At 43.5% G+C, this 27,807-nt stretch overlaps 3 protein-coding genes across 5 annotated transcripts; all 3 read left to right on the forward strand.

Moving 5' to 3' along the window:
• The first annotated feature begins 633 nt into the window (after nucleotides 1-633).
• Nucleotides 634-8,659, forward strand: LOC138196113 (smoothelin-like protein 2). 2 transcript variants are annotated; one of them, XM_069145865.1, is made up of 14 exons: nucleotides 634-746; nucleotides 886-1,701; nucleotides 4,523-4,586; nucleotides 4,685-4,804; nucleotides 5,719-5,865; nucleotides 6,052-6,198; nucleotides 6,337-6,408; nucleotides 6,513-6,665; nucleotides 6,787-6,849; nucleotides 6,947-7,004; nucleotides 7,129-7,254; nucleotides 7,353-7,467; nucleotides 7,870-8,021; nucleotides 8,214-8,659. In XM_069145865.1, exons 2-14 carry the CDS (start codon nucleotides 1,207-1,209, stop codon nucleotides 8,338-8,340), a joined length of 1,839 nt encoding a protein of 612 aa, XP_069001966.1. In that variant the 5' UTR covers nucleotides 634-746; nucleotides 886-1,206; the 3' UTR covers nucleotides 8,341-8,659. The 2 variants fall into 2 exon arrangements, with proteins under 2 accessions (XP_069001966.1, XP_069001967.1); XM_069145866.1 differs by having other exon boundaries at nucleotides 6,340-6,408.
• A 764-nt stretch (nucleotides 8,660-9,423) lies between these two features.
• LOC138196114 (adapter molecule crk-like) lies at nucleotides 9,424-18,054 on the forward strand. The gene is made up of 3 exons (XM_069145867.1): nucleotides 9,424-10,227; nucleotides 11,494-12,095; nucleotides 14,288-18,054. Exons 1-3 carry the CDS (start codon nucleotides 10,008-10,010, stop codon nucleotides 14,420-14,422), a joined length of 957 nt encoding a protein of 318 aa, XP_069001968.1. The 5' UTR covers nucleotides 9,424-10,007; the 3' UTR covers nucleotides 14,423-18,054.
• A 600-nt stretch (nucleotides 18,055-18,654) lies between these two features.
• Nucleotides 18,655-27,545, forward strand: LOC138196115 (14-3-3 protein epsilon). 2 transcript variants are annotated; one of them, XM_069145869.1, is made up of 7 exons: nucleotides 18,655-18,841; nucleotides 22,966-23,165; nucleotides 23,692-23,798; nucleotides 24,278-24,484; nucleotides 24,903-25,039; nucleotides 25,314-25,357; nucleotides 26,394-26,439. In XM_069145869.1, exons 1-6 carry the CDS (start codon nucleotides 18,778-18,780, stop codon nucleotides 25,319-25,321), a joined length of 723 nt encoding a protein of 240 aa, XP_069001970.1. In that variant the 5' UTR covers nucleotides 18,655-18,777; the 3' UTR covers nucleotides 25,322-25,357; nucleotides 26,394-26,439. The 2 variants fall into 2 exon arrangements, with proteins under 2 accessions (XP_069001970.1, XP_069001969.1); XM_069145868.1 differs by lacking the exon at nucleotides 25,314-25,357 and having other exon boundaries at nucleotides 18,658-18,841; nucleotides 26,394-27,545.
• The last annotated feature ends 262 nt before the right edge of the window (nucleotides 27,546-27,807 follow it).

Here is a 27,807-nt window from a genome sequence, read left to right on the forward strand (position 1 = left end):
TATAACGCTGAAATCTTTGGCTTTAAGATCACTTTTGGAGCTTTTTGTCCACTCAAATGTGACATTTAATTTAAAGAGCAACCTAGAAATATTTAACCGTAGTTCCTTTACTTGAAGTTATTTAATCTTAGCCAGATAACAACCACATAAATCACATGTATATCAGATTCCTTTACTTATATCATTCTGCTGGTAGAAGCTTAATCTTCTCAAATTCGTACAACTTTTTAAACACTGAAAAACAATGAATTCTGATATTAGTTTATTTTATATGGAAACTTTTCATATTGTAGAATCAAAGAATTCCAATTTTTTTTTTTTTTTTTAGACTAATCTTTACAAACACTAATTTTGCAACTACAGTATTTTAGTTTTTAAATAAAAAGTTGGTGCCCCTTCGAAAGTGTGAAGCTAACGTTCAAGTACTGATCTGATCTTCCAGTTAACGCGTCTTTAGAAAATGGTCGTCCACGTTGACTCGTGCGAAGCAAATTGCAACCACCCTCTTTGAAATCCCTTCGTTAAGTCAAAAACTCCTCCGTATCTCTGGCCCCTCCTCCCCGTTTTAGCTTTTCCCCGCCCCCTTTATGTCCCAAAATACAGAGGCAAACCTGTTGCCCCCCGAGCTGGGGGAGACGCAGATAGCTCGGACAACACACTGACCCGGGGCAGCGGGGGTGAACGTCTCCCCGCGGTGGATGCACGCCCCCCAGAGGGAAGCCACTTCACCCGGATTCCTTCGAAAGGTTAGTTCGATCATCCCTCAACTCCTGCGTGCACCCAGAAACTGATCTGCCCGCGCCGTACATGATCTCTTTTCCGAGATGTCACTGTGCGTGAGTGCTCCCGCGGCTTATAAATAACAACTGCTCTTGCTTTGACCAGATGAGAGGAAAGAGTAAGAGAGTACGCACGTCGGGAGACGTCCTCCGTGGAGCTCGACGGGACGTCAGCGAGTCGCTGCCGAGGAATCTTTCTGCAACTCCGCTCGTCCTCTGAACAAGAAAAAACCCTCGTGCAACTTTCGCTGGAAAATTGCCACGGAAGATATCTCTCGAGAAATTTTGTCGAAGAAAGAAGCGGATAGAGAGAAAGAAGGTGTTTTAAGGACCAGAGAGAGAAGTAGAAGAGGGTTTTGGGGGATCGGTACCGACCTCCCTACCGCTCAGTGGACTTCAGAGGGCGGTGAGGTTCGCTGGAGAAGCCATGGACGAAGCTAAAGAGAGCGTTCAGGAGGCCACGGTCAGCGAGGCGCTGCTGCAGTTCAACGCCACCCTGGAAGCTGCCGTCAGGGAGGTGCACGTGGACGTAAGCGCCTTCAAGCAGCGCATGGAGCAGAGGATGGACGAGCTGTGCGTCTCCGGAGGACCTTTGGCCGAGGCGGTGAGCCGGCTGCAGGAGGAGAACCTGCAGCTCAGGGCCAAGCTGGAGGCCCTCGGCCGCCTGGTGGAGGGTCTGGCCGGGGTCCGGCTCGACGGGAGGAAGGACGAGGAGCCGGGCGCGGCGAACGGACACGTGCGGGTACGACCCGAGACCCGGGAGGACCGGCGGGGTCCGGTTCTCTCCGGGAGATCGGAAAACAGCCGGTCAGGTCCGTCCGCTGAGCCGTCAGGGCCGAGCGGAGCATCGAGCCAACCCGCCGCTCCCAGCCACGCCCCGGCCCCGCCTCCGTGGAGGGCAAAGAGACACACCGAAGTTAATGTGAGTATTCCTTCTGTTTTCTACACAGTACTAGAGGCCTCTGGGGGTCACAACAACAACAACAACAACAGAACAACAACAACAACAGAACAACAACAATGACGACAGCAGCAGCAGGAGCATCACTGGATGTTCAGGCCTGTAATACGAGTCATTACATTAGCGAGGGAACGGCTTTACGATGTCCCGGTCACCAAAGATTCATCAGCTCATAAAGACCTGGTGTCTCTCTCTCTCTCTCTCTCTCTCTATTTCCTGTTTTAAACCTTAATAATAAACTGTCATTAATGATCGATCAATTTTCAAGGAACCCCTTCAGCTCTGTTCTTCGCGGCGCGACGTCTCTCGTCCTGTCCGGCGTCCTCGTTCTCGGCCGGCTTTACCTTTTTTTTTTTTTTTTTTTTTTTAACGCTGGCACACTTCAGGCATTCAAACGATGCGTGTCTGTACTGTCCCTCCGAATGTCACCCCAGATCACTGCAGCAGAAGCCCCCTGCTGGTTCCACCTTCCTCAACACGCTCAACCATTTTCAAAATTGATGCAATTATACCTCCTTCTTTTTTTTTTTAACAACCCCAAGGAGGGCGTGCACGTGTGATGTAAAGTCACGTGACGTAACGTCACATCCAGACTCTGAAGACAGGTGTAGAAATAAGTCGCCCCCTCTCCACCTCCTCCTAAATCACTGGACAATCCGCCCTCCCAGCCAATCCGGGTCTCAGGTCTCCGAACGGAAAGTTGAATTGCGTCCCTGTCAAACGACACCCCCCTCCCCTTCCCCCCCTCCCCTCCCCCCGAGAGGGACAACCAGCTGTCCTGTCGAAACACGCACCCTGCCAACATTCCTGTTCACTGAGGTCACCTGGTCTTCTTTTCCCATCACCCCCCCCCCCCCCCCGCCCCCTCCCATCCCACGAATCTGACGAACGGTTCAACCCGCCCAATACCAAGTTATCCATCTGATCCCGCAGTTTGTTTTTTATGTCATCATTTTCAAATGCAGAAACTTGTCCAGATGAAATCCTCCCTCAACAGTTCTTTTATTAATCAATAAACACACACACAAGTATTCATAACATTTTTCTCCATTCAAATCCCTTATCATGTCTCGGTTCACGTTGCCAGCAGACTGCAGCCAAGACCGAATGCTCTGAAGTTGGAGCATCACTGATGACAAACTGAAAATCTCCTCTGTCAACACCTGAAGCTGTTTCCCCTTTTTAAATGATACCCATTAACAGTTCGCATTCAGACGATACGAAGCAACACGATTTGAATTTGTGGCCGCGTGTACGACCTTTCATTTACATTTTAATACCCACAAACCCCGAAGAAATATCTGCGTCTTCACGAGCTTAATGCTTCGTTTACCAGCTTCCTGCTGCGGCTGGAAACGAAGCATGAGACGAACCGAACTGTAAGTTCACGGGGCTGTAAAACCAAAACAAAGAGCTGAAAGACGGTAAAATGGGGGAAACTGCAGAGCTGAGTGATCGTGCTGTGGGAGTTTGTTGCTTTGAGCGGTTTGGGTCACATTAACATTGATTCATCGATTGATTGACAGGTGGTTTTTTTTTTTGCGGGATATCATTTTTTTTTAATTGATTTTCCAATTTGGAAACGATGAAGAAAACCTTCAACCAGGGCTGGTTTTGTTTTTGTTTTTTCCTTCTGAAGTGATGGACACATTTGTGTTAATGTTTGGGGGGGGTGTCAGACTGGGACATCCTACAGCAGCTACCGTGGAGCCTGCAGATCACCGTGGTGATAATCTCCAAAACGATGACCAGTTGACGGACTGGCCGCAATGGCTTTACTCCGTGGCGGCGCGACCATGACAGCAAAAATGCTGGGGGAGGGGGGGTGGGGTGGGGTGGGGGGTCCAGGCTGATATACTTAGGCCCTGTTTGAACTGCTCATGCTAAGTCCCTGATTTTCCAAAGCATCCATTTGGGGCTATATCGGGACGTAAGAAGAGCGCAGCGGAAACTCTCGGCAAAGGAGGCCGATTGCAAAATCTAAAAGCGTCCCTCGGTGGGAACGTGGGTGTGTTGGCCACAGCTGTCTTTAAAGGGAGAAGCTGTCCGCCGTTAACAGCTGAGGATCACAAAACAGATTTAACGCGTACAACACAATTCATTTTAGTCTGGGCAACAAAAGGACCGTCTCTGTTGGAGGGGTGTTGCTACGGCGACTGAACAAATAGACGCCGTGAGGCGGCCACGTGTTGCGCAACGTTTACCTTCTTCGGGTGGCTAGAAAAAGGAAGTCTGATTCCTTCACAAGCTTTCGTTCACTTTATGTGAATATTCACTTCTACTCTGCACCAAGTTTTGGGAGATTATTCGCCCCCATTTCACCTGCTTCCACTTGTAGTTCATATAAATCGCTGCCATGTTGACGAGCATGTGACTTGATAACGGAGAAGCTGAGGCCTGGATGCACCCCTCAGATTGAAGTGGGACCTGATTCAAACCCCGAATAAGAAAAAGCTACAGACTCCCATTTCTAGATGCTGAATTTCTAATTATCATCAATAATTAATTGATAAACATCTGTACCTGCAAAATACACCTGTACACTTGGCAAACCTCTTTAAAAGGGATGACTGAGTCAATATAAAGTGAATTATGGAGGAAGAAACAACCTCTACGTTGCTGCTATGTTGTTGAAAGATAACCCCATAGAGCCGTGTGCATTACATTTATGTATCTTCCTCTTCATAGATGAGTCTATATGAATGACCGACCAGTTTGACAGCTAAAAGAGAGAATTACGTCTTTTTGTTTTATTTTACTCAGTGATCTTTTTACTGTTCAGGGCATCGATGCGAAAGGGGAGAAAAATGTCGCCACAACCGCAGCAGAGAATCACCAACAGCCAGGTAGGCAGCTCCTCCTCCAGGGCCGTACGACCAACACGTGAAAAAGGCCGACCTCACCTTTTTTTTTTTTTTTTTTTTTGTGGCTTTTATTTTCTCAGAAAACACATCGGTGGACTCTGACGGAGCCCAAACTGACGGAGCTGCTCCTCGCCGGCCTCCGACCGCCGTCACCAAACCGAACCCAGAGTCCTCCGCCGGGGAAACTCCCAGCGTGCCCGGTCAGTTAGTCACTTCACATCATCTTCCTGTTTTCTTAGTCTTTATTACTGTACAAAGATGTTTTGGATTCATCAAAAGGACCTGTGTGGTGAGTCTAATAAAGACAATTTAACTTTATTTTCCATTTGAAATGTCAGTTTTGTAAGAGATTAAATCAAATAAAAGGACAGAAAGGTGTTTAAGTAGCATAAAATCCAATCAGGATTCGGCTAAAGTGTGAAATCTTAATGATTGAATTTAATATTCACAATATAATTTGGTCAGATTCTTAAAAACAAATTTAAATATGAATCATGTTGTCCACTATTAACCACGACGTCATGGTTTTCACACTCGGTATTATTTGATGGATATCATACAATATCAAAAAATACAACCGTAAAATTATTAATCTCTATTAATCCAGTTGATATTTACTATTTTATCTCACAATTGTTGTTGAAGTTGTTTGTGTTTGCAGCTGTTTATTTTATCATCCAAAAACTGTTATTTTGATATTTTTTCACATTAAAAATATTGATTCTTGCGACGCCATCGATGCAGCTGATCATTTTAAGTGTTCAAATAAAGGCAAGGCAAGTTTATTCACCGAGCACATTTCAACAACCAGGCAGATCAAAGTGCTTCACATAAAACCATTAAAAGCATCAAAACATAAAGCAAAAGAAAAGGACTTTTAAAAAGTATTAAGAAGAGTGATTAAAACTTTAAAAACAGCCATTAAAACATTAAGCAAGCTAAAAAAAAAAAAAAAAAAATAGGATAAAAGTTATAGTGCAGTTTGAGACATTTAAAGGATCTGAGAGTTGCAGCCGACCTGCAGATTTCTGGGAGTTTGTTCCAGATACGTGGAGTCCAGAAACTGAACGTTGCTTCTCCGTGTTTTATAAAGTCGATCTTTGTTCCTCTCCAGACCAGGAGGAACCCGCTCTTCGGTCCAAACCTCATCTTCCTCTCACAGCGGTGACTAAAGTGAGCTCCGAGGCTCCGGCCGTTCCTCCGTCTCCGGCCTCGGAGGCCAAATCACCCAAAGAAACTCCGTTAAAACCAGCTCAGTGTGGTGAGAGGGAAATCTAATCCTGCCATATGGTAGAATGGCTTTTCTTTATTTATTTTTCTTTCTTTCATCAAATACCACACAGAAGCTTTTTTTTTTTTATTTTTTTTTTATTTTTTTAATGTTTTTTTTGTATTACCAAACACTCAAATACGAGTTCTGTTTTTGCGTTTTCTCATATTTGTCCAGATGCCGGTGAACTCCAGCCTCATCTTCCCGTCATCGCCATGACGACCAAACCCGGTGCAGAGGGAGCGCTCGCCGCCAAACCGGCTCCGCCCACAGCATCGGCGCCGAAAGCGGCCGGGGAAGGAGGCGACTTTCCTTTTCTGAGAGGTCGGTTTGCTTCATGTTTCCGACGCTGCAGGTTGTGGAGATGCATTTTGTTCCCCGTGGCCTCGTCTACAGTTTATCATCTGAAGTTTTTATTTTCACTCCGTTCGTTCCTTTCCCGTCACTAAACTGTTTCATCAGCAGCGAAGGAAGCGGCTCCTTCGGTACCCGAGTCCCCGACGACGAAGAGAGGCGAATATCCATTCAGACACGGTGGGTGCTCCATTTCCTGTTTTTCTACTCGGATGTATTCTAATTAAGTTTGGTCAGTTTTGTCGCTCACTTTAAAACCTGAGCTTCATTCCTGTGTTCTTCAGACACCGTCGAACCGAAGTCCCGTTTTCCTCCGTCGGCCGTTACCAAACCCAACACGGAGTCTTCATCATCGTCATCCGTGCCGGCTCCGCCTCCAAGTGTCTCGGCATCCCAGGAAGCTGCAGTGAAACCCGGAGAATATCCCTTCAAACGGGGTGAGTGGCACCGAGAATACAAAGATGTACCTCTAAAATACAAAATCAAAGTTTTTCAGGTAACTGTGATGATTTGACTTATTTGTCGTGTTGTATTTTCTCCGTTGTCTCGTTGATTCAGTTCCAATTCTCAAGACGCCGAGTCCCAGCCTGAAGAGAAGTGTGAGCTTTCCTCAGTCTGCAGGTCCGATTACATAAATCCTCATTTCGACCTCACGAAAGACATTTAGAAAATGTTTTGTTGTCTCTTTTTCATCTGTATTTCTTTTGTCTCTCTACAGAAAAACTTCTTCCCTCCAAATCGATCATAAAATCTGGCTTCTCGCCAAATTTGGACAAGTAAGTCGTGACCTGTAAATCCTTGTTTCCGAAGCATCGAGCTTCAAAAAGCCCGAACTAACGAAAACCTCCATCTTGATGCTCCATTTTTATTTTTATTTTTTTATTTTTTTCGTCTCCTCAGGAAAACGAACAAGTCGGGAGGAGTCGAGTTCAAGCAGGACGTGATGAAATCGCAAACACTTCCGCGCTCCAACGGGGCTCAGGCCAAACGCGCCATGTTCGAGAGGATGAACTCGGAGCCCATCAAGTGAATATCGTCCTGATCCCCAAAAAAAAAAAATCCACATTCCCGGGTGTGAATTTTTTCTGTGTCATCGGTCGCATTTTTTTTTTTGTCTCCGACAGGCCGAAGGATTCGAAACCTAAACTGAAGCGCTCTCAGAGTTTCGGGGTTTCCAGCGCCAGCGGAATAAAACAGATTCTGTTGGAGTGGTGTCGTTCAAAAACCATCGGATATCAGGTGCGACGCGTTTTTTTACCTTTTCTGTCATATCTCACCTGAAGATCCGTTCACTGGTTGTCGTGGAGCTTTCAAATCGAGCTTCTCCAGCGGATCCAGATGCTCGTTTCTCAGCACGTTCAGGACTTTTCATTCACTTGAAAGTAGCGCTTCAACTGCGATTTAATTTTTTCTGCCGTTGTCATAGAAACGTCTTCAGTTCGATGACTTCTCGGCAAATATAGAAAAGTTTCAAACGTAGAAACATTCCCGAGCAGCAACTGGATCCTCCGGAAAGCTTTTCTCCTGATTTAATTCTCTACAGCCCAGAACTTTTTTTTTTGGTTGGTATATTAGAAGTCAACGCTCGGATAAATAAATAAACTAAAAGCGTGTTTCAACGATGCCGTTTTTCCTCGTCAGAACATCGACATCCAGAACTTCTCGTCCAGCTGGAGCGACGGGATGGCCTTCTGCGCCCTCGTCCACTCCTTCTTCCCTCTGGAGTTCGATTACAACGATCTGGACGCCGCCAAGCGCAAACACAACTTACAGCTGGCGTTCACCACCGCAGAGTGAGAATGACTTTTTCTTCTTCCGTTAACTCTTAACAAAACTTTATCCTGAAGATATTCCACTGTTGGTTTCCTAAAAGTGGAAATCCAAAACTAGTTTTTTTTTTTGGATGCTCTAACTTGATGTCGTTGTAAAGACACAAACCCATTTTGCACTGCTTTATATTTTCTCCATCGGTCACGTCTTTTCAGGGTGCAGGCCGACTGTCTGCGTCTGATCGAGGTGGAGGACATGATGGTGATGGGGGACAAGCCGGACCCCATGTGTGTGTTTACATACGTCCAGTCGCTCTACAACCACCTGAAGAAGTTCGAGTAACTCTGTATCAGAGTAGATCACTAAGTTGAAATCCACAGTGTGCGTGTCGTGAACAAAAAGTCAGACCAGTAAAACTAACAGGAAGTCTCATAAATAGTATGTTCATCAGTTTTTCTACTGATTGCAAACATTCACCAGCCTCCCTCAGTGTCTGTAAGTTTTATAGTGGACACAGTTTCCTCTCACGTGTTGTGATGTGTGGCTCTTATGTTGATGGGTTTTTTTTTTTGCAAAAATGAAGGTTGGTTTTTGTGTAGTTCTTAAAAAAAACAAAAAACAAATCGTGTAATAAAATGAAGCAAAGTTCAAGAAATGAGAATTGTTTCTGTTGATCAATCAGTGTCTGGTAACTTGAGAAATGCTCTAATAGTTTGTTTTATTTTTTTATGGTGGCACATTGGAGGAGTGTGAAACTGTAAATAATTTCACTTTTAAAAATGTGTGTGAAGCATTTTTTTTTTTTCATTTTTTTTTTAGAAACAGGATCATCAGATTTATTTTGAATACGTTTGTGGTTACAATGAATGAAACTGGTTTTGCTTCAGTGTCAGAAAAAGCTTCATTAAATTGAGCGTGTTACTGTATGACAGGATGTAACACTGCCATCTAGTGGCGGAACAAATATAGAGCAAAAGGCCGTTAACCTAAAATACGTCATTAATGATTTCTTCATCTTTACACATTAAGATTTGAACTATTTCAAGACTCTTTTTTTTTAAGTACGTGTGCTCATCTGATTAAAATTAATCCAAATTAGATTTGAGAATATATATATTTTTAAAAGAGCACATTTTTCTTTCACTTGGTTCACACCTGCTGTATATTTTACTTTGCAACAATTAATCTAACAAATCAATTTAAAATATATTTTGTGTTTTTAGTTTCGTTTGACATATTTACTTTCGGTTTAAACCTTTTGTAGTTAATTTATATTCTTTAAACAACAACAAAAAAAAATGGGGGATCGAAGATTAATTTCATATTTAATGCGGAAAGTTTAATTATGGTGTGTTCACAGCTTCAATCAAAGATTTTACTAAAAAAAAAAAAAAAAGCAATTATTTGGGTTCAAGTTGCCACATTGATTTAAGTCATTTCTTCTGATTTAATTTTTTTTTTTTTTTTTTTTTTTTTTTTTTAAAGATTAAATATAATACATTGCAGGGATGCTCATTGACTCGTGGACTGCAGCATTGTGAAGTGTCTATAATCTTTAAAAAAAAAAAAAAAAAAAAAAAAAAAAAAAAAAAATTTAAATAAAAAAAAAAGATTTGTAGTATTCCAACGTTTTTGAAGGGGCGTGAACGCACCGCTTCCCATTGACCAGGCATCCCTTCCGGTAGATGAGGTCAACTTTTCCCTGGAATCCGCCATTTCACTCCCGGAGTTTCTTGTTGCACATTAGTTTGGATTTCTTTGCGTTTTAATCCTATAAGTAGAAGAGAGTTGTTTTGGGTCGTGCAGCACTACGTCCTGCTGACTTACCCGCCTCGACTCGACCCGTGGAAGCGGCTGAAGTCGAGGCTTCGTCGCGCTTTTTTCTCTCTTTTTCTGCCTCTTTTTTTTTTTCCCAGCGGCGGTGCGAGTCCTCCAAAGTTTGTGTATGAGTCGCGGATAGGGAGAGGCGAAGGGGGAAGGCCTCGAGCCTCGGGCGGGAGTCCACAGCCATGGCCGGGAATTTCGATGCCGAAGACCGCGCGAGCTGGTACTGGGGACGGCTGAGCCGCCAGGAAGCGGTGTCTCTCCTCCAGGGGCAGAGACACGGAGTGTTCCTGGTGAGGGACTCGATCACCAGCCCGGGCGACTACGTGCTGTCCGTGTCGGAGAACTCCAAAGTGTCCCATTATATCATCAACAGCGTCAGTAACAACCGGCAGTCCGGCTCAGGTAACCGATCTGGACCGAACCGGTCCCGCATGTCCACCCGGCCACGTTACGAGTATTTTCATTTTAAACACGCTGCTGCTGCTGCGAGGGTTTTTTATTTTTTATTATTTTTTTTTAGCCACGGTACATCCCACTCCCTCGTAAAACACCTGGCAACGCTCCCATTAGGAATTGTCCAATTTAACAAGATCTTGGAAAATTTACAAATACAACTTCCGTTCACTTACAGAACTTTGCTTATTTCTATGATTTTGGGACGTGCTTTTAAATTCGGCGTATGTATAATAGTAAAATCTTCACTCGGTTCCCAACAGAAAGGAAAACTTTTGCGTGTGGTTCACACGGCTCGCTACCGCCCACCGCGGTGCAACGACGGACCGGACTGTGGAGCGTTAGCCGGCAACTGTGGAAATACTTATCATTGAAGATAATGTTGTTGTTTTTTTGTGGGCAGACCTGTCAGTTAAACATAATAATTTAAATGAAATGATAAATCATGTTGTAAAAATTGTTTTTTATTGTTGTTAAACAAAATATAGTTAAATTGTGTACTTTTTGAATGGACTTTGGTGGAAGTTTAGCCTGGCTATCAGCAACCAATCAGACTTAACTTACACTGGATAACACTTGATTTATTTTCCCTTACGGAGGGTTGAGGCGGTGGTTTGTACTTGTTTATCAGCCGGGGGGGTGGTGAGGTGGGCCGGGCTGCTGCTGCAGGGGTTCAGTGGGACTGGGCAGGTTCTGCTGTCACAACTGGGGGGTGACTGGTCGGATTGGTGTTTCAGGAATGTCTGTGATTCAACCCTGTTGCACACACACACACACACACACACACACACACACACACACACAGAGCCCCACTTCCAGCTTTGCTGCTTTGCTGCTTTGCTGCTTTGCTGCTTTGCTGCTTTGCTGCTTTGCTGCTTTGCTGCTTTGCTGCTTTGCTGCTTTGCTGCTTTGCTCATGGCGCCTTTATTGCTGTTGCACAATTCTTGTCCTTTCTGGTGTTCCCTGGCATTGGGTGACGTCTGCTGTCAATCAGGGATTTTTTTTTTTTTTTTCATTAGAAAAATGATTCATTTCACAGCAATTACATTCATTTAGTGGTTAATAAGCTGAATGGCACCAGGCTAAATTCAGCTGTGTGGGCTGTTATTTCAACTGGAATAAGACCTGGCTGCTAGTGTGTATATATATATATATATATATATGTATATATATATCGTATTTATTCATTTGTTTGTTTCTATAATGTTTTACCAGGTTTGGCCCCCCCTCGGTTTCGGATCGGGGATCAGGAGTTCGAGGCGCTGCCGACCCTGCTGGAGTTCTACAAGATCCACTATCTGGACACTACCACCCTCATAGAGCCTATAAACAAGGCCAAGCACACGGGATTCATCAGCGCCTCCTCCGCCGGGGCCCCCCAGCAGCCCGAGGAGGCCGAGTTCGTGCGGGCGCTGTTCGACTTCCCCGGCAACGACGACGAGGACCTTCCCTTCCGCAAGGGTGACGTCCTGCGAGTGCTGGAGAAGCCCGAGGAGCAGTGGTGGAACGCGGCCAACCAGGAGGGCCGAATGGGGATGATCCCCGTGCCCTACGTGGAGAAGTACCGGCCCGCCTCGCCCACCAACACCGCCGCCGGCGGCCCGGGCGCCCCCGCCGCGGGGACCGGACAGGGAGGGCTGGCGGGCAGCCCGGACGGAACGGGCGCCCCTCAGGCCAACCCTCCGGGGGACCCCGGCCAGTACGCTCAGCCCGTGGTCAGCACTCAGCTGCCCAACCTCCAGAACGGGCCCGTCTACGCGCGAGCCATTCAGAAGAGGGTGCCCAACGCCTACGACAAGACGGCGCTCGCTCTGGAGGTAGTGATTTCCTCCGATTGCTGTCTCTCTCTCTGTGAACCTCTTTCTCTTGTTTCTTTTTTTTTGGGGGGGGGAATCGGGTCGGGCCGGGTCGGGTTCTCAGCTGAGGCAGCGTAGATTGTCCCGATCGTATAATGGCTGACTCGTGCGTTTTTGTGTTTATACACACAAAAGTTTCTTCACAAATGCGAGCTGACAAGCACACACGAGGACATTCACAGCGGAGAGACGGCTCTGGACAGACGGGACAGACGGACGCAGATCCTTTACAATGAGCTCTCTTCATGTACGCGCTGCGGCCCATTGGCTTAATTGTGAATGTTACATTGTGCGCTCGTTACTGCCGGAGCGCCGAGAAAACAACGCTCGTCGTTTTTTCTTTAGTTTGTTTTTCTCGGCACACGTCAGTGAATGAAAAGCAAACAAAGCCAAAGGTTAATAGACAGTTTGACATCATCCTCCTCAGATTGTCCCTTGATGAGCTGAACTGTCTCCCACGCCACACACACACTTGCTTGGTGTGGTCACCTTGCTGTCCTGCTAACACATGAATGTCTGTTAACATGCTATCTGGCGCCGCAACTGATCATTTATTCAATTTATTAATAGTTGGGTTTTTTTTGCACCCAATCTGACTCTTAAGTATTTTGCCGATACTCTGTCCTGATTTAAAACTTCTACTTTCTTAAATAATCCAGCAGCACATTGCTCACTTCAAGTTCATTTAAAATGAGTAAAATCAATCACTTTTTTAAATTTTTTATTTTTTTTTAGGCTTGATAAAGTACACAAACGAAAATATTGTTTGATCACAATTTCAATGAAGGAAGTAGTTCACTCAAAAATAATTATAATCAGCACAATCAAATTGTGCTAAAGGTGCCGGGCTAAATATATCCTACTCGTACTTGTCAGTTAAAAAAAAATATACCTTGATCGACCTAAAAAAAAAAACTTTGACACATCCTGTGAATTTATTCTTTATATATATATATAAATTGATATCATTTTATCAATTAGTCATTTATCTAATCTGTGTCAAAAAAGAGGAAGATGTCCATCGGAGTATCTCGGTGACATTTCCAACCATCAGTCCAATATCAGTTTTTTTTATTTTATTTACATTTTTTTGTCCCAGTAGATTTTCTTTCTTCTTCTTTTTTTGGGCACCAACTTTGAAACAAGTCTTAAATTCCTCCGCTGTCCGTTGCTGGCGCTCCCCGAGTCTTCTCCAGAAACACAGACGCCACCATTTTGTTTAAATTACCCGTAGTGGAAGGCGACGTGAGACGAAGCAGACGAGGGGACGTTACACTGTTTATAAATCTCTGCTGTTGTTAAAAAGGGGCTCGTGGAAGATGTTTGTGCCGCCTGTCCTTGTATAGACTGTTTAAAACAACCAAAAAACACTTGATTAGTGCAGGTTAATACACGATATCACTCTGTTGAACCATTTAAAATGACCTACAACAGTTTACAACTTGAAATTTCATCATATAGCTGTAATTAACTTTTTCTCCACATCTACTTCACCTGGTTTTAGTTTCTAACAAAATATTTCTTCGTTAAAATAACATCAGACCGACTGCTAACATGTAAAACATCCCACGCAACTAAGACTTAACTGATTTTGAAGGTAAATTAAATATTATTTATTGTCCTCCAGACTTCTGAATTAAATGCATAGTTTGAAGTATCAAACTACATTAGAAAAAAAAAAAAAAAAAAATCGATATTAGTTTAAATGCAGTTTGTATTTAGAGTATTTTCACTGCTTTACATTACTTATTTATTTATTTATGCTGTTTTTAAAGGGATTTTTTTTTTTTTTTTTTGCTCCCGAGCTGAAATTGCTGTTTCTGTCAAAGGAGTCTGGTGGCTTTGAAGAGAGCAAATATAGCAGCTTCAGTTCCCCGCTGTGGGTGTCGTGCCCTTGTGTTGGTGACGCTTCCTCCAGACTGGAGAAACCAGTTGTGCTCGCTGCTTAATATCCTGCAAAAAAAAGAAATACAAAACGGCCTCGACGTGACCACGATGTCGGGTCGAATGAACGACGTGAAACGGGCGGCAGGTCGGTCCGACGGCTTCGACTCCTGTCGGTTTATATGGAGCGGAAAGAGGAAGTGTGCGTCCCTGATTTGTGATTACTATTATTCATTTTTTTTCTTTTTTTTCTTGTCGTCACGTGACAGGTGGGCGACACGGTAAAAGTGACCAAGATCAACGTGAACGGCCAGTGGGAAGGCGAGTGCAAAGGCAAGCGAGGCCACTTTCCCTTCACCCACGTCCGACTGATGGAGCAGCAGCATCTCGACGACGAGAGCTGAGAAACACACACACACACACACACACACACACACACACACACACACACACACACACACACACACACACAAACAAGCTGCTGCCGCCGCCTCCTCCATCAGCCTCCACCAGCAACATCCCGTCTGCTCCGTCACGCCTCCACAAGCACACGGACCCGGGCGATCGGAGAGTTCCCACCGAGGTGCCGCTGGTATCGGTTCACGTCCGGCCTCGCAGACCACTAACAACATATTCCTTCTGTTCGAGTCGATCATTTATGGACGCTGTATTTTATGATGAGCGGTTCCACTCTCCGTTTGCTCCGCGGCTAACGGCAGACGTAAAACGGCGACCGAGTCCGCGACGAAAACAAGACGGAAGTCGTTTTATTTACTTTTTCGTATGTTCGTTGACTCGGGTGCTTTAACGCGTGACGAACCCTTTTTACCTGGACGAGACAACTGCACAGAGACCGCTTGAAAGGGAGAAGCAGTCGGACTCTGGTGCAGCTGGTTTGTAGATCGAATGAAAAATTGTATCGGCCACTGGATTTTTTTTTTTGTGTGGAAATAACAAGATTTTGGTGCCAAAAATTCAAAAGGGGGAAAAAAACTGCTAATAAATCAGCTGATTGAGAAATGTAAAGATGGTTTCCTTCTGATCTGTGTAAGTATTCATGATGAATCCTGAATCGGCGTATTTTCGTAGAGTCGGACTGTGAAACGAGCGGAGACTTTTCCCGGCGGACGGACGGACGGACGGACGGTCCTCCTCGCAAAGACGACCTCACATGCCACACTACAAACAAAGTCCTCTTTTTTTTCTTTTTTTTTGTACAAAAAGTGGAAAATATGATATAATTGACACTACATGCTAAATACTGTAAACATGTGTTCTTCCTTGTATTTGCTTTTTCTTTTTGTTTCCAGAGACTGTACACTTTTTTTTTTTAAACACTACTCAGCGCCTTTGTGGATGACTTCAAATGCAGCAGTATGAACAAAATAAGCCCCTCCCATCTCTCAGAGGAAGCACCCCCCCCCCCCCCCCCCCCCCCCCCAGATGATTAGAGGGGAGAGGTTGAGGGGTTTTATTTTTGGCATCGTCATTTTGAGATGCTTTTAAGATTAAAAAATAAATACATCCACCTCAAACACTAAAATTGATGCATTTTTGGATTATATTTAAGTAGTAAATTTCATTTCTTGTGCCACAAGGTGCCGTCAATGACATTTGCTGTAACCTCATTGTTTCTTATCAGCGTTTTCCACATTGAGTAGAGATGCTATGGTTACACAGGAAGCTGAAGTGCCCGCTAGCACCATGTTTATAGAAAATAATCCTTAAAGTGTTCAGTAACTTTGGAAATTTTTTTCATTTTCCAAACTCCCAGTTGAGAGTCTTCTCGTGAGACTCGTATTTATCCGAACGACCGCCAGCTTTGGACGCTTTTCTTGACATTATCTAAGATTTAAATCGAGATAAGCGAGTGAACGCTGATGGGGTGACTTGAAAATGGTTGTGAAATGTGGTCAGAGGCAATCGACACTGATAAAACACTCCTGATTCTGAGATAAAAAAAATCCTCCTGTGGTCCTTCGTCTTACTATTCCTGTATAAAAAGCAAACTAATTGTACCTTTTTTTATTTTTTATTTTTATTTCTCGTATCAGAAAATGCCAACTTTCTCATTTATGCATTGAAGGCTTCTTTTGTGCAGAATAATGCTAAAGCAGGAACGTGGGGAGCACCAGCTGCACGTCGAAGGGGAGGCGAGTCTGCGGAGTCACATCTTCTCTACCTCATGTTGGCTATCAGAAAAGTTTGAGAAACAATAAACGCACTTGGAAAAAAAAAAAAAATCACCCATATGTCACCTCCCACACTTATTTATTAAAAAAAAAAAAACATATGATGAGAAGGTGCACATCTTAATCTGAGTGTAATGAGGTAAATGTGGGCCCGAACATCTTTATTGCAGATGCAATCAAAAGGCACATTTATTGGTAATTTCCTCTAATCGTCCCAGCTGTACGTCGGTATCCAAGCAGCTGATATTTCGGTGCAACTTATTTACTATTCGATGCCATGTCTTAAATGTTGGTTGTTAAAGCGTGCTTCTGTGTTCATCTAATAGCTAACAGTGGGAGTAGAAATCGGACCTGTGCACAGTTTCACCACATGATTTATAAAAGTGTGCAGATGCATATTTCTGGTTATTTACACCCACATCATTTATTTTATTCTTTTGTATCTGACCCCGATGTTTGGAAATGTAATAGTGTTGAGTTTACATTTTGAAATTTTCCCTCCATTTTTTTTGTTTTTTTGTTATCGAGACACAAATTTAAGGAAAATATTTTTGTATATTACATTAATGCCATATTTTTATTACCATGATATGTTTGTTAAGAATTTTTACCTGCATACAGTCTGTACAGCTCCGTATATACTGTATTAATAAGTACATGCGATATTTCCAACTCCCCATATTCAATTAATCTTTAAGGTGACCTTTTTGAGTGCTTGTATAGAGTTTACACGGGTGTCTCGAAGTCCAGTTAACACACAACAGTCTAGTATTTATAAAAAGTGGTGGTTTGTTAGTAGGATGCTTTAAAAAATGTCAAAATCTGGTGGGAAATGTTTCCTAAAAACGCAGCATCGTGTCACATACTGATTTTTTTAATTTTTTTTTTATTTAAAAGATCATTTTAGGAATTTTTAAATTATTGAAATGTGTCATGTGTAATGACAAACTTGGGGAAAATACATGAATTAAAAATTGAAAATGCAAAATGTGACGCCAACTGTGAAGTGTGGTTCATCGATTGGGTATTAATTAGATGTTTTTGGTGGTGGTTGGTTTGTTTCTGCCAGGAAAGACGTGATTGTGTTTCACTGTGTGGGTCTGTAGATGTACCACTTCATTTCTGTATTTGTTGTGATGCCTTTATGCAAAGTGTTATTCGGGTATTGCATTCAGATGCACGGCACAGATTCCCTCTTATTGTGGCCTTTGAGAAGACAAGATTCTCACTTCATAGTCACGAGTTGATCATAACTCACCTGTGCCACAGCAGTTAGTCAAAGACTAATACTTTTTATGTATGTGTGTATATGTTTGTATATATACATATATATATATATATATATATATATATATACACCACTGACGATCCTACAATATGCACCTTATCTCCTCTACGGCTCAAATAAAAAAACAACTGCATCAAGTCTCATCATGCCAAATAATGTTGAACTGTTTTCTTCTGTTTGTTTTTTACATTTTTGCTTTTGTGCCATTTCACCCAGACTTGAAGAGGACCGAAACAAGCAAAAATAGGATTTAATTTTTTTTTTTTTTTTTTTTTTTTTTTTTAAAAGAGATTGTACAATGTGTCAAAGTGTTATGAAAATATATTATTTTGAAGTTAAAATTACCTTTTTATTTTCTGTAGCATGTAATGTGTTAATATACCTAGTCAATAAAAAATATACCAAATTGTCAGAATGGTATTTTACATTACTGTGTACAGGTGTGAAATTATTCTGTTGAACTGCATTCAATGCTTGTTGTTATCCACGTTTTGTCTCCTTATTAAAACCCTCTAATTAGACAAAATATGCAAGCTTTAATTAATAATGTATAGAAAGGTAAATAGGCCCAATTTATGGTTACATTATTCTGCATTTCAACACATTACTATAAGCCATCACTACAGTGTTTTACAATCATGATTATCAGTAGATGATATTTGTTTGGATAAATTAGAAATCATTTAAGATTCCAGACTTGTAATTTGGTAATGAAGTTAATATAACAGGTTCACCTAAACAATGTAGGAATAACAACTCATATAAACAGGTTTTCAACTGAGTTTAAATATTGATGTAGCAGCAATTGGCCTATAATAAGTAAAAAAAAAAAAAAAAATTCAAAAAAAAAAAAAAGGAAACAAATGCTTATTTGTGCTTTATGTTTATGCCGAATTAAAAAGTGCCTCCTAATGATTAAAAACACGTGAATTATTTAGGGGGTTAACTTGTTAAGAATCGCTTGATGCTGGATTTGGCAGCATTTGAATTGAGTTTGGTTTGATAGTTTGGGGGAGTGGGGGGGGGGGGAGGAGGAGGAGGATGAGGAGGAGGGGGGGGGAGGGGGAGGAGCCTCTGCTGCGTGGATTTCCCGGATGGAGCAGCGACGCCATCTTTACGGCAGTGCTTACCGGCGGGTCTTCGGCTCAGCGGAGCGACGGTGCCTTTGGCTGAACCACCAGCAGGAACTGCAGCGCGGCCGATAATCCCCCCCGTTTCCACCGGGACGCCGCGAGACGCCCCCCCCCCCCCTCCGCCGCCCTCCAGTAACCCGAACACCATGGCGGACAGAGAGAACTTGGTCTACCAGGCGAAACTCGCCGAACAAGCGGAGAGATACGACGGTGAGTCTGCGGTAGATAACGGTCACTGCGGTCTGCCCCCCCCCCCTCCTCCCCCCTCCTCTCTGCGCAGGGGGGAGGAGGAGGAGGAGGGGGAGGGGGGCGCAGGTAAAGCAGTTCACATGGGTTTGTTGGGCGAAAGGAGACAAAATGGCGGAGATTTACCCCCCCACCACCACCACCACCACCACTAACCCCCCCCCCCCCCCCTCCCGTGTAAATTAGCCGTTTCCCGTTCACGTGGAAAAGCGCCGTTATCTCCACCGGGGCGGCGGCGGGCTCCGTTGTTTTTAAAGCGGCGAACATTTAACGTGAAGTCCGCTCGGTGCCCCCCCTCCACCTCCTCCTCCACCTCCTCCCCCCGTGTTAGTTAGCTCCAGCTACCCAGAATGCTAACTTAGCTGGCTAGCCTTTCTTCAGCCCCCCCCCCCCCCCCTCGACCAGAGTCCATTCAAAATAATAATAATAATAATAATAATCCAGCGGTAGAGTAAAAAGCGTCTCCACCCCCACCTAACACCACCAGCACCACCACCCCTGAACCCGCAGTACCCACCTAAAAAACAAAAAAACAAAAAAACAACCACAACCACAAACGGGATTTACCGGATGCAGTAAGCCGCGACACATTACTCGAAAACGGCCACGGTGGTTGCTGACACACGGTGACACGTCGGAGCTCAGCGGAGACGAACTTCTCATTGACTTCTGGAGCCTTTCTGTCTGAACAGAAGTTATTCGGCTGCTCGTCAATATTAAGATTAGACAACCAGTCCAAATCTGGAGGTGTCATTTAGTATGATTCAGCATGGAGTTTGTGTTTGGCTCCATAGGTGATTTATTTATCTTATCTGGAGATATAGTATGGTTGAAATCAGATCCGACCCCATTATATACCATATATATATATATTATATATACTTTAACCAGTGCATAAAGTATATATCTTTATAGCACTTGCGTGAGTTTCTATTTTTCAGAAAAATGATGACAAATTGTGAAAGATGCATCCTAGTTTCTATCAGTCCAAGGTTTCAAGTTAGGGCAGCAAATAAGGAATATATTTATCATCTGTCAATCTGTTTGGATTTAAAAAACATCAAAATGAAGAAGTGTTGACCACTTTTCCCCCCAAAAACAGCCTAAAATATTTTGTTTTGTTTTGTCCTGACCAGCTGGAATATAATCAGTTTATTTCATTTCAGAATAAAGAGAATCAGAAAATATCCAAATGTAAGAAGCTTAAATCAGAGTTTTAGCATTTCATCCATTTTTATATAGTTGGTGATCAATTTTCTAACATCAACTACTTGGTTAATTGTATAATTGATGCAGGTTTACTTCAAATATGTTGTTTTATAGGTATGAAAAGCAGAAAATCGTAATTTGCGAGGCTTTTTGTTTGGTGGGCATTTATGCTTGAAAAATGTTTCAGAATAGAATATCAGAATAAAATCACAATAGGTACTATAGTACAATTATGTACACCATCTGCACGCCGTTCAAGATGACTTTTCCTGGTTTAATGAGTGTTTATAGTAGTTTTTATTTTGGTAGTTTGGCACAGTGACGGTTTTCCATTTGCCTTTCGGACGCTCTGACAGATTAGAATAAATATTAGATTGGAATAAATAGTCATCATCACAGTGTGTTAACTTCTCCACTCTCCACAAAAGGACATCTCGCAGCTCCATTTGTCTGATGAATAACATTTTCCCACGACAGCAATTCAGTGGAGTTGCGTTTTCCACATTTCTTTTTAATTTTTTTGCAGTGTTGTTAATTGTAGTCGACATGTTCGGTGCGTGTCGGGTCCACAGATGTGTGTCAAAGGTCGGCTCTTTCCTGCGCTTTGCTTATTGGCTTCAGGTCTGTTTTTAAATGCACATAAAAGCCTCTCCACCATTGACATACAATCCCTGTTTATTAATGCATTTCATGGGTTAATGATCGTACAAATAAATACACCAGCCGGTGCTATTTTTAGGTACGTTTCTCTGAAGTGAGTGAGAGAGAGAGAGAAACACAAAAAGGAATAAAATATCACAAAAACAAGTTGGTGCAGTACAGGCAGGAAAATTGTCTTTTTCTTTTTTTTTTTAAGGCTTCACTGAATGTTGGTGCTGCAGCTGCAAAGTGATTTATCACCAGGTACGCTGACACCGACATGTTTTAATGTGAATTTTTCAATTTGCAGAAAAAATATGAAAGAATATGTTTAAAAAAAAAAAAAATCAAGAATACATAAGAGTAAGGAGAGCGGTGCCCAGTGGCCTTGAAAGCATTGTCTACTTTGAGTCTGAATTGCATGTAATGTCCCTTTTTATCCATACAGAGAAACCACAGATTGTGCAGGCGCAATAGTGGAGGAGGTGATGGAAGCAGCATCGTGCTCCTCCTGGCCGGTAAACCGTCGTGTGTCGGGTTTCACCGGCACGCTGCTGTTAGACCTCCGCAGACAGCAGCGCGAAAAGCCGAATGATTGGCACACTACTCTCACCTCCGGGGCAGGGCCGGGCGCAGCCGCTAAAAAAAACAAAAACAAACCCGTCTACTGAAATGTCTATTCACGACTTCCAACGTTGTTTTTTTGTTTTTTTTTTGCTCTCGAGACGTATCGCGATTGCGAAATAGCTTCATTAATCAAAACGAGGGATCTACGTGGAACCGCTCGGATCACCGAGAGGGAACCGTTTCTCAGTGCGGCGATGGCGTCGTTGAAAAAAAGACGGCATAAGAAGCGCATATTTTGGTTTCATCACGTTGCCCGGCCCTGCTGCAGAGTGACACGTTAAACATGGGGGCGAGTGACTCATCTGCAGTGTTGAACATAATTAGGGCCACACCTGATGCTGGCAGAGAGAGAGAGAGCATGCAATCACACTGAAGACGGTATTGTAGTATTCAGGAACGTGTTTTTATATATATATCTGTGGTCGATCTATAAAAGCAGAAGCAGACCCAGTTAAACGTGGGTGTTTATGGCCCCGGTCAACGAAGAGGCTCCATTTGGGTCTCATTTAAAAGAGCAGCTTGTTGTGTTGATTAATTACTCCCTCGGATCAGAATGTCAGGTTTTGTGTTTATCTTTATTTCATCCCTGGATTCACATCGCAGCGAGCCTCACCGAAGATGTTGAATTTAAAAAACGCCACGGAGACAAAATCGCATCTGATGCGTCTCGGCCCTCTGGGTCACCGCCCTGGCCCGGTTCCCAGCCTCCCGCCGTAGGTGTCCACAGGTGGTGCATGTCTTCACCGGAGGACTTTATTACCCGGGCAGAGTCCCAAGCGCTCCATTAATAAAACACTGAGGATGACAGGAACCTTTCAAGGCCCTGCGCTGGGGGTTTAAATCCTCCATTAACGGGGGGAGGATGGGCTCGTTCTCAATTAAGAACATCTGCCAATGGTTCTTATACCCACAAAAGGGTCATCATGGTAATGGTGGATGCAGTTTTGGCTGAAATTACAAAGATATATTTTCACACTTATCCGTAATTGGATTTAGCCGTGTGGATAGTTGGAGGTTTGTCCTGTCAGATTTGAGATCTCCATCTCTTGAGATATCCGCCTCCGCGTCAATACGACGGAGGTGAGATGAGTTTATGATGCTCACAGCGTTGGAAAAATAAATATTGAGCTGCAAGATTGCTTCCCAGGAACAGCGTCCCGGTTACTGTGTCATCGCACACAACACCTTCGGAGGGTTTTTATTGGGACTATTTGTTCAGTCGCAAGTTGTTCCAATGAGAATTGTTCCCCTAATATGGGTGTGAACAAACACCAGATCCTCCACCGGTGTTGTCAGTAAACTGACCTCTTAGACGGTCGTGAGAAGTGGTGCGACAACACGAGGAAACGGTTTGGGACGGTAGAACGATATCGATGTTTGAGACTCCGGGACAAAAGTTTTCAAAACTTTCATGTACTCCTAAAAATGTTAAATACACACAAAAAACAAGCGGTGACACTGGGACTGAAAAGACCAAAATTCTAAATCTGTTTACAAATGATTGAATATTGAATAAGAACTGAATGCTTCCCGTCTAAAACGTCAGAGGAACAGATGAATATTTATGTTTATATTTCCCAGCGTCCTTAACGTCGTGTGTTTGTGTGTCTCAGAAATGGTGGAGTCGATGAAGAAGGTGGCCAGCATGGACGTGGAGCTGACGGTGGAGGAGAGGAACCTGCTGTCCGTCGCCTACAAGAACGTGATCGGAGCCAGAAGAGCCTCCTGGAGGATAATCAGCAGCCTCGAACAGAAAGAAGAAAACAAAGGCGGCGAAGACAAACTAAAGATGATCCGAGAATACAGGAAAACGGTCAGACATCCAACACGCCTACTTTAGTGGAAAGTTCTCTTGAAACCTTCTGGTTGTTTTTTTTTGCTCTGCTGGACAGAAGAATCTGTGAATCTGGTGACAAATTGGACCCGATAATTAAAATACAAACCAGCTGGACTGAAGCAGAACTGATTCGGCCTCTCGGCGGCAAATTCTATTTTATTTCTGTAGCGCCGAACGGCAACACAAACGCTCCCGCTGCCCACGTTTAACCGCCGCCGAGCGGTCGAGGAAATCTAAATAATTTAGGGAACGTCACTACTTCCTGTCCGGTTGTAAGTCGTTTACAAATTTTGAAACATCAAATCAGAGTTTGACGTTGAACCTCGGCTGCCTCGACTCCTTTTTAAATATTTAAGGGGAGTTTTGATCTGGCAGCTGTAATAGTTCATGTCAGCACACCGTTCATTGACCTCTGCCTGCCTGTCTGTCTGCCTGTCTGTCTGCCTGTCTGCCTGCCTGTCTGTCTGCCTGTCTGTCTGTCTGCCTGTCTGTCTGTCTGCAGGTGGAGAAAGAGCTGAAATCAATCTGCAACGACATCCTGGACGTACTGGACAAGCACCTCATCTTAGCTGCAACCACGGGAGAGTCCAAGGTTTTCTACTACAAAATGTAGGGATCAGTATACGGACATGAACATCTCTCCCAATGCACCTTTTTCCTATTTCATTATATAATATATACAAACACATTCAAAACGAAGCCTATTGTTTCTGCTGTGTTTACTTGATATGCAGGTTGTTGTGTACATCGGTTTCTCTGTGACGTCACTCTTTCAAGGGCTTGAGTTTCTTATCTCGCATCTTTGTTTTCTTTTTTTTCTTCCCATGTTTCCGAGCAAAAATCTTATTTTAATTACAGTCTTTTAACGGGGAAATGTTCGTCGTGAACGTAAACACGGTTGCTGGTGAGAGATTTTTATTTTAGGTGTTTTAAATTGGATGATGAAAGATCTGGATCGACTGTCTTGAACGTCGGGACATTTGAATCAGAAGCCCTGACTTGTTTGTGTGAAAGTTGATGTGTGTCTGACTTGTTGTTGTTGTTGTGTCTCCCCCCCCCCCCCTTCCCCTCCACCCCCCCGCGCTCAGGAAGGGAGATTACCACAGGTACCTGGCAGAGTTCGCTACAGGCAACGACAGGAAGGAGGCAGCTGAGAACAGTTTGGTAGCGTACAAAGCTGCAAGCGACATCGCCATGATCGAACTCCCTCCAACGCACCCCATCCGTCTGGGACTGGCCCTTAACTTTTCTGTTTTCTATTATGAAATCCTCAACTCGCCGGACCGCGCTTGCAGGTAACGTAATGTGCAAAACGGTTCGGACGAAGACAAACGACTGTAAATCCAGGCGGTGACTTTTTGTGGGTTTACGGCTGGAAAAGGTCGAACAAAAGCAGAATTATCGATTGTTACTAAACTCCGTTTTCCTATTTTTCCACATTGTTTTGGTTTTTACCGTTTTCACATTTATTGTCATGAACACCTGCTGGAAGATATTTGAAGCAGGTTTTTTTTTCTGGAGCAGGTGGCTCTTGAACTAAACTAAAATAATGATGAATATATATCATGATGGTTTTTTGTTTTTTTACCTCCTACCGGCCAGAAATCCTTAAAGTCCCCTTTTGGATTTAAGAAAAAGTCCCTTTTACCTGCTGCAGTATTTCTATTTGTTTGTCCAGTTTGCTTTAACGTGAGCGTGTTGTCTTCCATCCAGGTTGGCGAAGGAAGCGTTCGACAACGCCATTGCAGAACTGGACACGCTGAGCGAGGAGAGCTATAAGGACTCAACACTTATCATGCAGCTGCTACGTGACAACTTGACACTATGGACCTCAGACGTGCAGGGAGACGGTGAGCGAGCCTTTCCTTTCTCCTCAGGCTTCTACAAACGACTCCAGCTGGTTTATCTCCCTCAGATTTTAAGTCTCTGATCTTCTAATTTACCTAAAAGACCTCTGAAATATTCTTGAAGTACTTCAGCAGAATAACCTCGGGTGTCCTCGGACCTCCGAGGCTCCTCCCTCCCTCCTCCCTTCCTTCCTCCCTCCCTCCCTTCCTCCCTCCCTCCAGCCTCAGTACTCACCCACTCCTCTAACTCTTCATCTCCCCCCTCATTCTTCTGTAGATTCTTAAGGACATCTCTCTTCCCTCCTCTTCAGTATAGATTTTGTAAGTCATTCCTCCTGTTGTGGGCTTATTTATTTTTACTCTTCACCCCCCCCCCCCCCCCCCCCCCCCCCCCCACCCCCACTTAAAGTCCACCCTTTTCTAGGACGGCACAGTTGGAAGCTGTCCTTTTTCTTTTTTTTTTTGTCCTTTTTCTTGCACGTGTGTGCGACCACGGCTTCATGGAAGTGTGACATCACGGACAAACCGCCGTTAACAGCATGCGACGGCTGCCGCTGCGTCTCTCTCGCCGCGTCCCGGTTAGCCGTGGACGCTAATGAGCGCCGTTACGCTTTTTCTATTTTAATCACGACGGATCCTCACGTCCTTTGTTATCTGTCGCCTCTTAATTCTTCATTACACGGATGGCTGTGCCGTCTCCATGGTAACCTCTCCAGGCAACCGGTCGCACAGGTTCACGAGGCATTTGTTACCCCCCTCAGTAAATCTGACCACCGACACCGAATTAACTCCGGCTCGCTGTCCTGCATGTCCTCACGGGCCGCGGCTTGAAGCTCGAACCTTAAAGTCTTCGTCCAGCAAATACGAAAACTTTTTTTTACGTGTTTTTAATTTTCATGTTATTGTCCAGAACTACTCTCTTATTAAATCTTTTTAAGGGATAACTTTGGTGATTTAAAAAAAAAAAAAAATTAAAATTAAAGTCAACAAAGCCCTTAATAATCTAAACTAACAACTTAATTACTAGATTCATTTAATTGTTTATTTCAGTCTTTTTATGGGATTTATTGACTGTTAAAACAGAAAATCACCCACGTTATCCTGTGTGATAATTGGCTCTCAACTGAAGCACCTGGCAGCTTTAATGCTAAATTAAAAACATGTTTAAACACAGAGATCTGTGCAATAACTTGTGTTGTTGTGCCATTAAATTTAAAACACTGCATCTCAGCAGGTGAGGAAACCGCTCTGCAGTTGCATTATGAGTATTGTAGTTGTGTCGATGCACTTGTTCTGAATAAACGTCTTCCTGGTTGTGTGATCTGAATCATTGCTCCTGTTTGTGTCGTGATTTCAGGTGAAGAACAGAGCAAAGAAGCAGTGCAAGATGCGGAGGAAGAGGCCCAGTGAGACCGAACGACAGAAGACGAGCCCTCCTCCTCCTCCTCCTCCTCTTATTTCTCTCCCTCCAGCACTAGCTCCTGTCCCCCGCCACAGTTTCCAGCTGGGTTCATCTACAGCTCACACTCTTTCTCTCCCTTTCCCTCCATCTCTCACCCTCCTGTCTCACCCTTTTCCTCCTCGTATGCACGTCATCTCCCCCGGCCCCTCAGGGCTCCACTCGGGTCCTCATCTCCACTACCCCGGGGGGGTTTCTCCTTATCTAGACGCCCTGTACCCTTTAAGGTTTGTCCTCTTTTTACCGTTTTTTTTGTTTTGGTGTATTTTTATTTTTTTATTATTTTGCTTTATCATCTGTTGCCAAGTACGCTTGCCTGTAACACACATATGCAAGAGTTTATTTAAAGACCATTCGTTGCCGTTCAACTTTTCTTTTCTTTTCTTCTCCTGTGTATGCGTGTCGATGAACATAAATCTTGTCTGTGCTTCTGTCAAGTTCTGAAACACTTCAGTTATCAAATTGAGGAACTAAAGCAGCGATGGAAGGTTCAAAAGGGATGCGTTAAAGCTTTTAGGAAGAACTAAGTGCCCTCTTTACTTTGTGGTTACCAAACCCGCTCCTTCAACACATCAGTATTTCTTTTTCTTTTTTTTAAAATGACAAACATCAGAATGTCCCCCTTCTCCGAGCATCACTCTCACCTCTGTTCTCGTCCACTCTCGGACCAAGTATTGTGCTGCGAGGTTGCTTTTGCTAATGGCAGATAGTTAGGTAATGGCTTTTTAACAGACGAAAAAAAAAATGGGTGCGCGTGGGAGAGGAATGCTCAACACTCTTTGATTGTAACGTAATGCAGTTTTTGCATTGGCACTATATAAAAACAGTTTGGGAAATAGAGGCCTGCTGTATCTTTACTCTCCTGACTCTTTCAGGTTTCCTCATCTCAACTCTGTCTCTCTTTCCTCTCTTCCTTCTGTTCAGTATGTGTAACGTGAATCTGATTTGTACTACTGGATATTCTCACCGGAGCCACAAGTACCATCTGTATTCTTACTGAAACACAGCATGGAATTAACATTAAACTACAAGTTCAAAATGTTAAATTAACGGGTGCGAGATGTCGTCTGTTTTTTGATGTCGGTGTGCTGTTTATCTAATGTTTACTCACTAGAGGGCAGTAAAGGCTCGCAGCAGAGGAAAGAGTCTGTAGATCAGCTTGAATGTAGTGATTATCAGTACATACTTTTTACTTTAGTATTTTTTTTTAAGACTTTTTGGCTGAAGAAAAAGTGCAAATATTAAAATATAAATAATCCTCCTTTAAAAGTAAAAGTTCCTCCATTTTAAAACCCAAGTTAAGTAAAAGTAT

This window comes from Embiotoca jacksoni, unplaced genomic scaffold (assembly GCF_022577435.1).
Source record: "Embiotoca jacksoni isolate LCO1_2020_lvr unplaced genomic scaffold, fEmbJac1.0.p SCAF_13, whole genome shotgun sequence".
Classification (NCBI taxonomy): Eukaryota; Metazoa; Chordata; class Actinopteri; family Embiotocidae; genus Embiotoca; species Embiotoca jacksoni.

What these genes read in the sequence shown, in the direction of transcription:
- LOC138196113 (XM_069145865.1), top strand. Translation starts at nt 1,207, where the DNA reads ATGGACGAAGCTAAAGAGAGCGTTCAGGAGGCCACGGTCAGCGAGGCG. An exon ending in CGAATATCCATTCAGACACG is followed by an intron (nt 6,409 to 6,512) that starts GTGGGTGCTCCA and finishes TGTGTTCTTCAG; the next exon opens with ACACCGTCGAACCGAAGTCC. An exon ending in AGAATATCCCTTCAAACGGG is followed by an intron (nt 6,666 to 6,786) that starts GTGAGTGGCACC and finishes TCGTTGATTCAG; the next exon opens with TTCCAATTCTCAAGACGCCG.
- LOC138196114 (XM_069145867.1), top strand. Translation starts at nt 10,008, where the DNA reads ATGGCCGGGAATTTCGATGCCGAAGACCGCGCGAGCTGGTACTGGGGA. An exon ending in CAACCGGCAGTCCGGCTCAG is followed by an intron (nt 10,228 to 11,493) that starts GTAACCGATCTG and finishes ATGTTTTACCAG; the next exon opens with GTTTGGCCCCCCCTCGGTTT. An exon ending in AGACGGCGCTCGCTCTGGAG is followed by an intron (nt 12,096 to 14,287) that starts GTAGTGATTTCC and finishes GTCACGTGACAG; the next exon opens with GTGGGCGACACGGTAAAAGT.
- LOC138196115 (XM_069145868.1), top strand. Translation starts at nt 18,778, where the DNA reads ATGGCGGACAGAGAGAACTTGGTCTACCAGGCGAAACTCGCCGAACAA. An exon ending in TCGCCGGACCGCGCTTGCAG is followed by an intron (nt 24,485 to 24,902) that starts GTAACGTAATGT and finishes TCTTCCATCCAG; the next exon opens with GTTGGCGAAGGAAGCGTTCG. An exon ending in CTCAGACGTGCAGGGAGACG is followed by an intron (nt 25,040 to 26,393) that starts GTGAGCGAGCCT and finishes TCGTGATTTCAG; the next exon opens with GTGAAGAACAGAGCAAAGAA.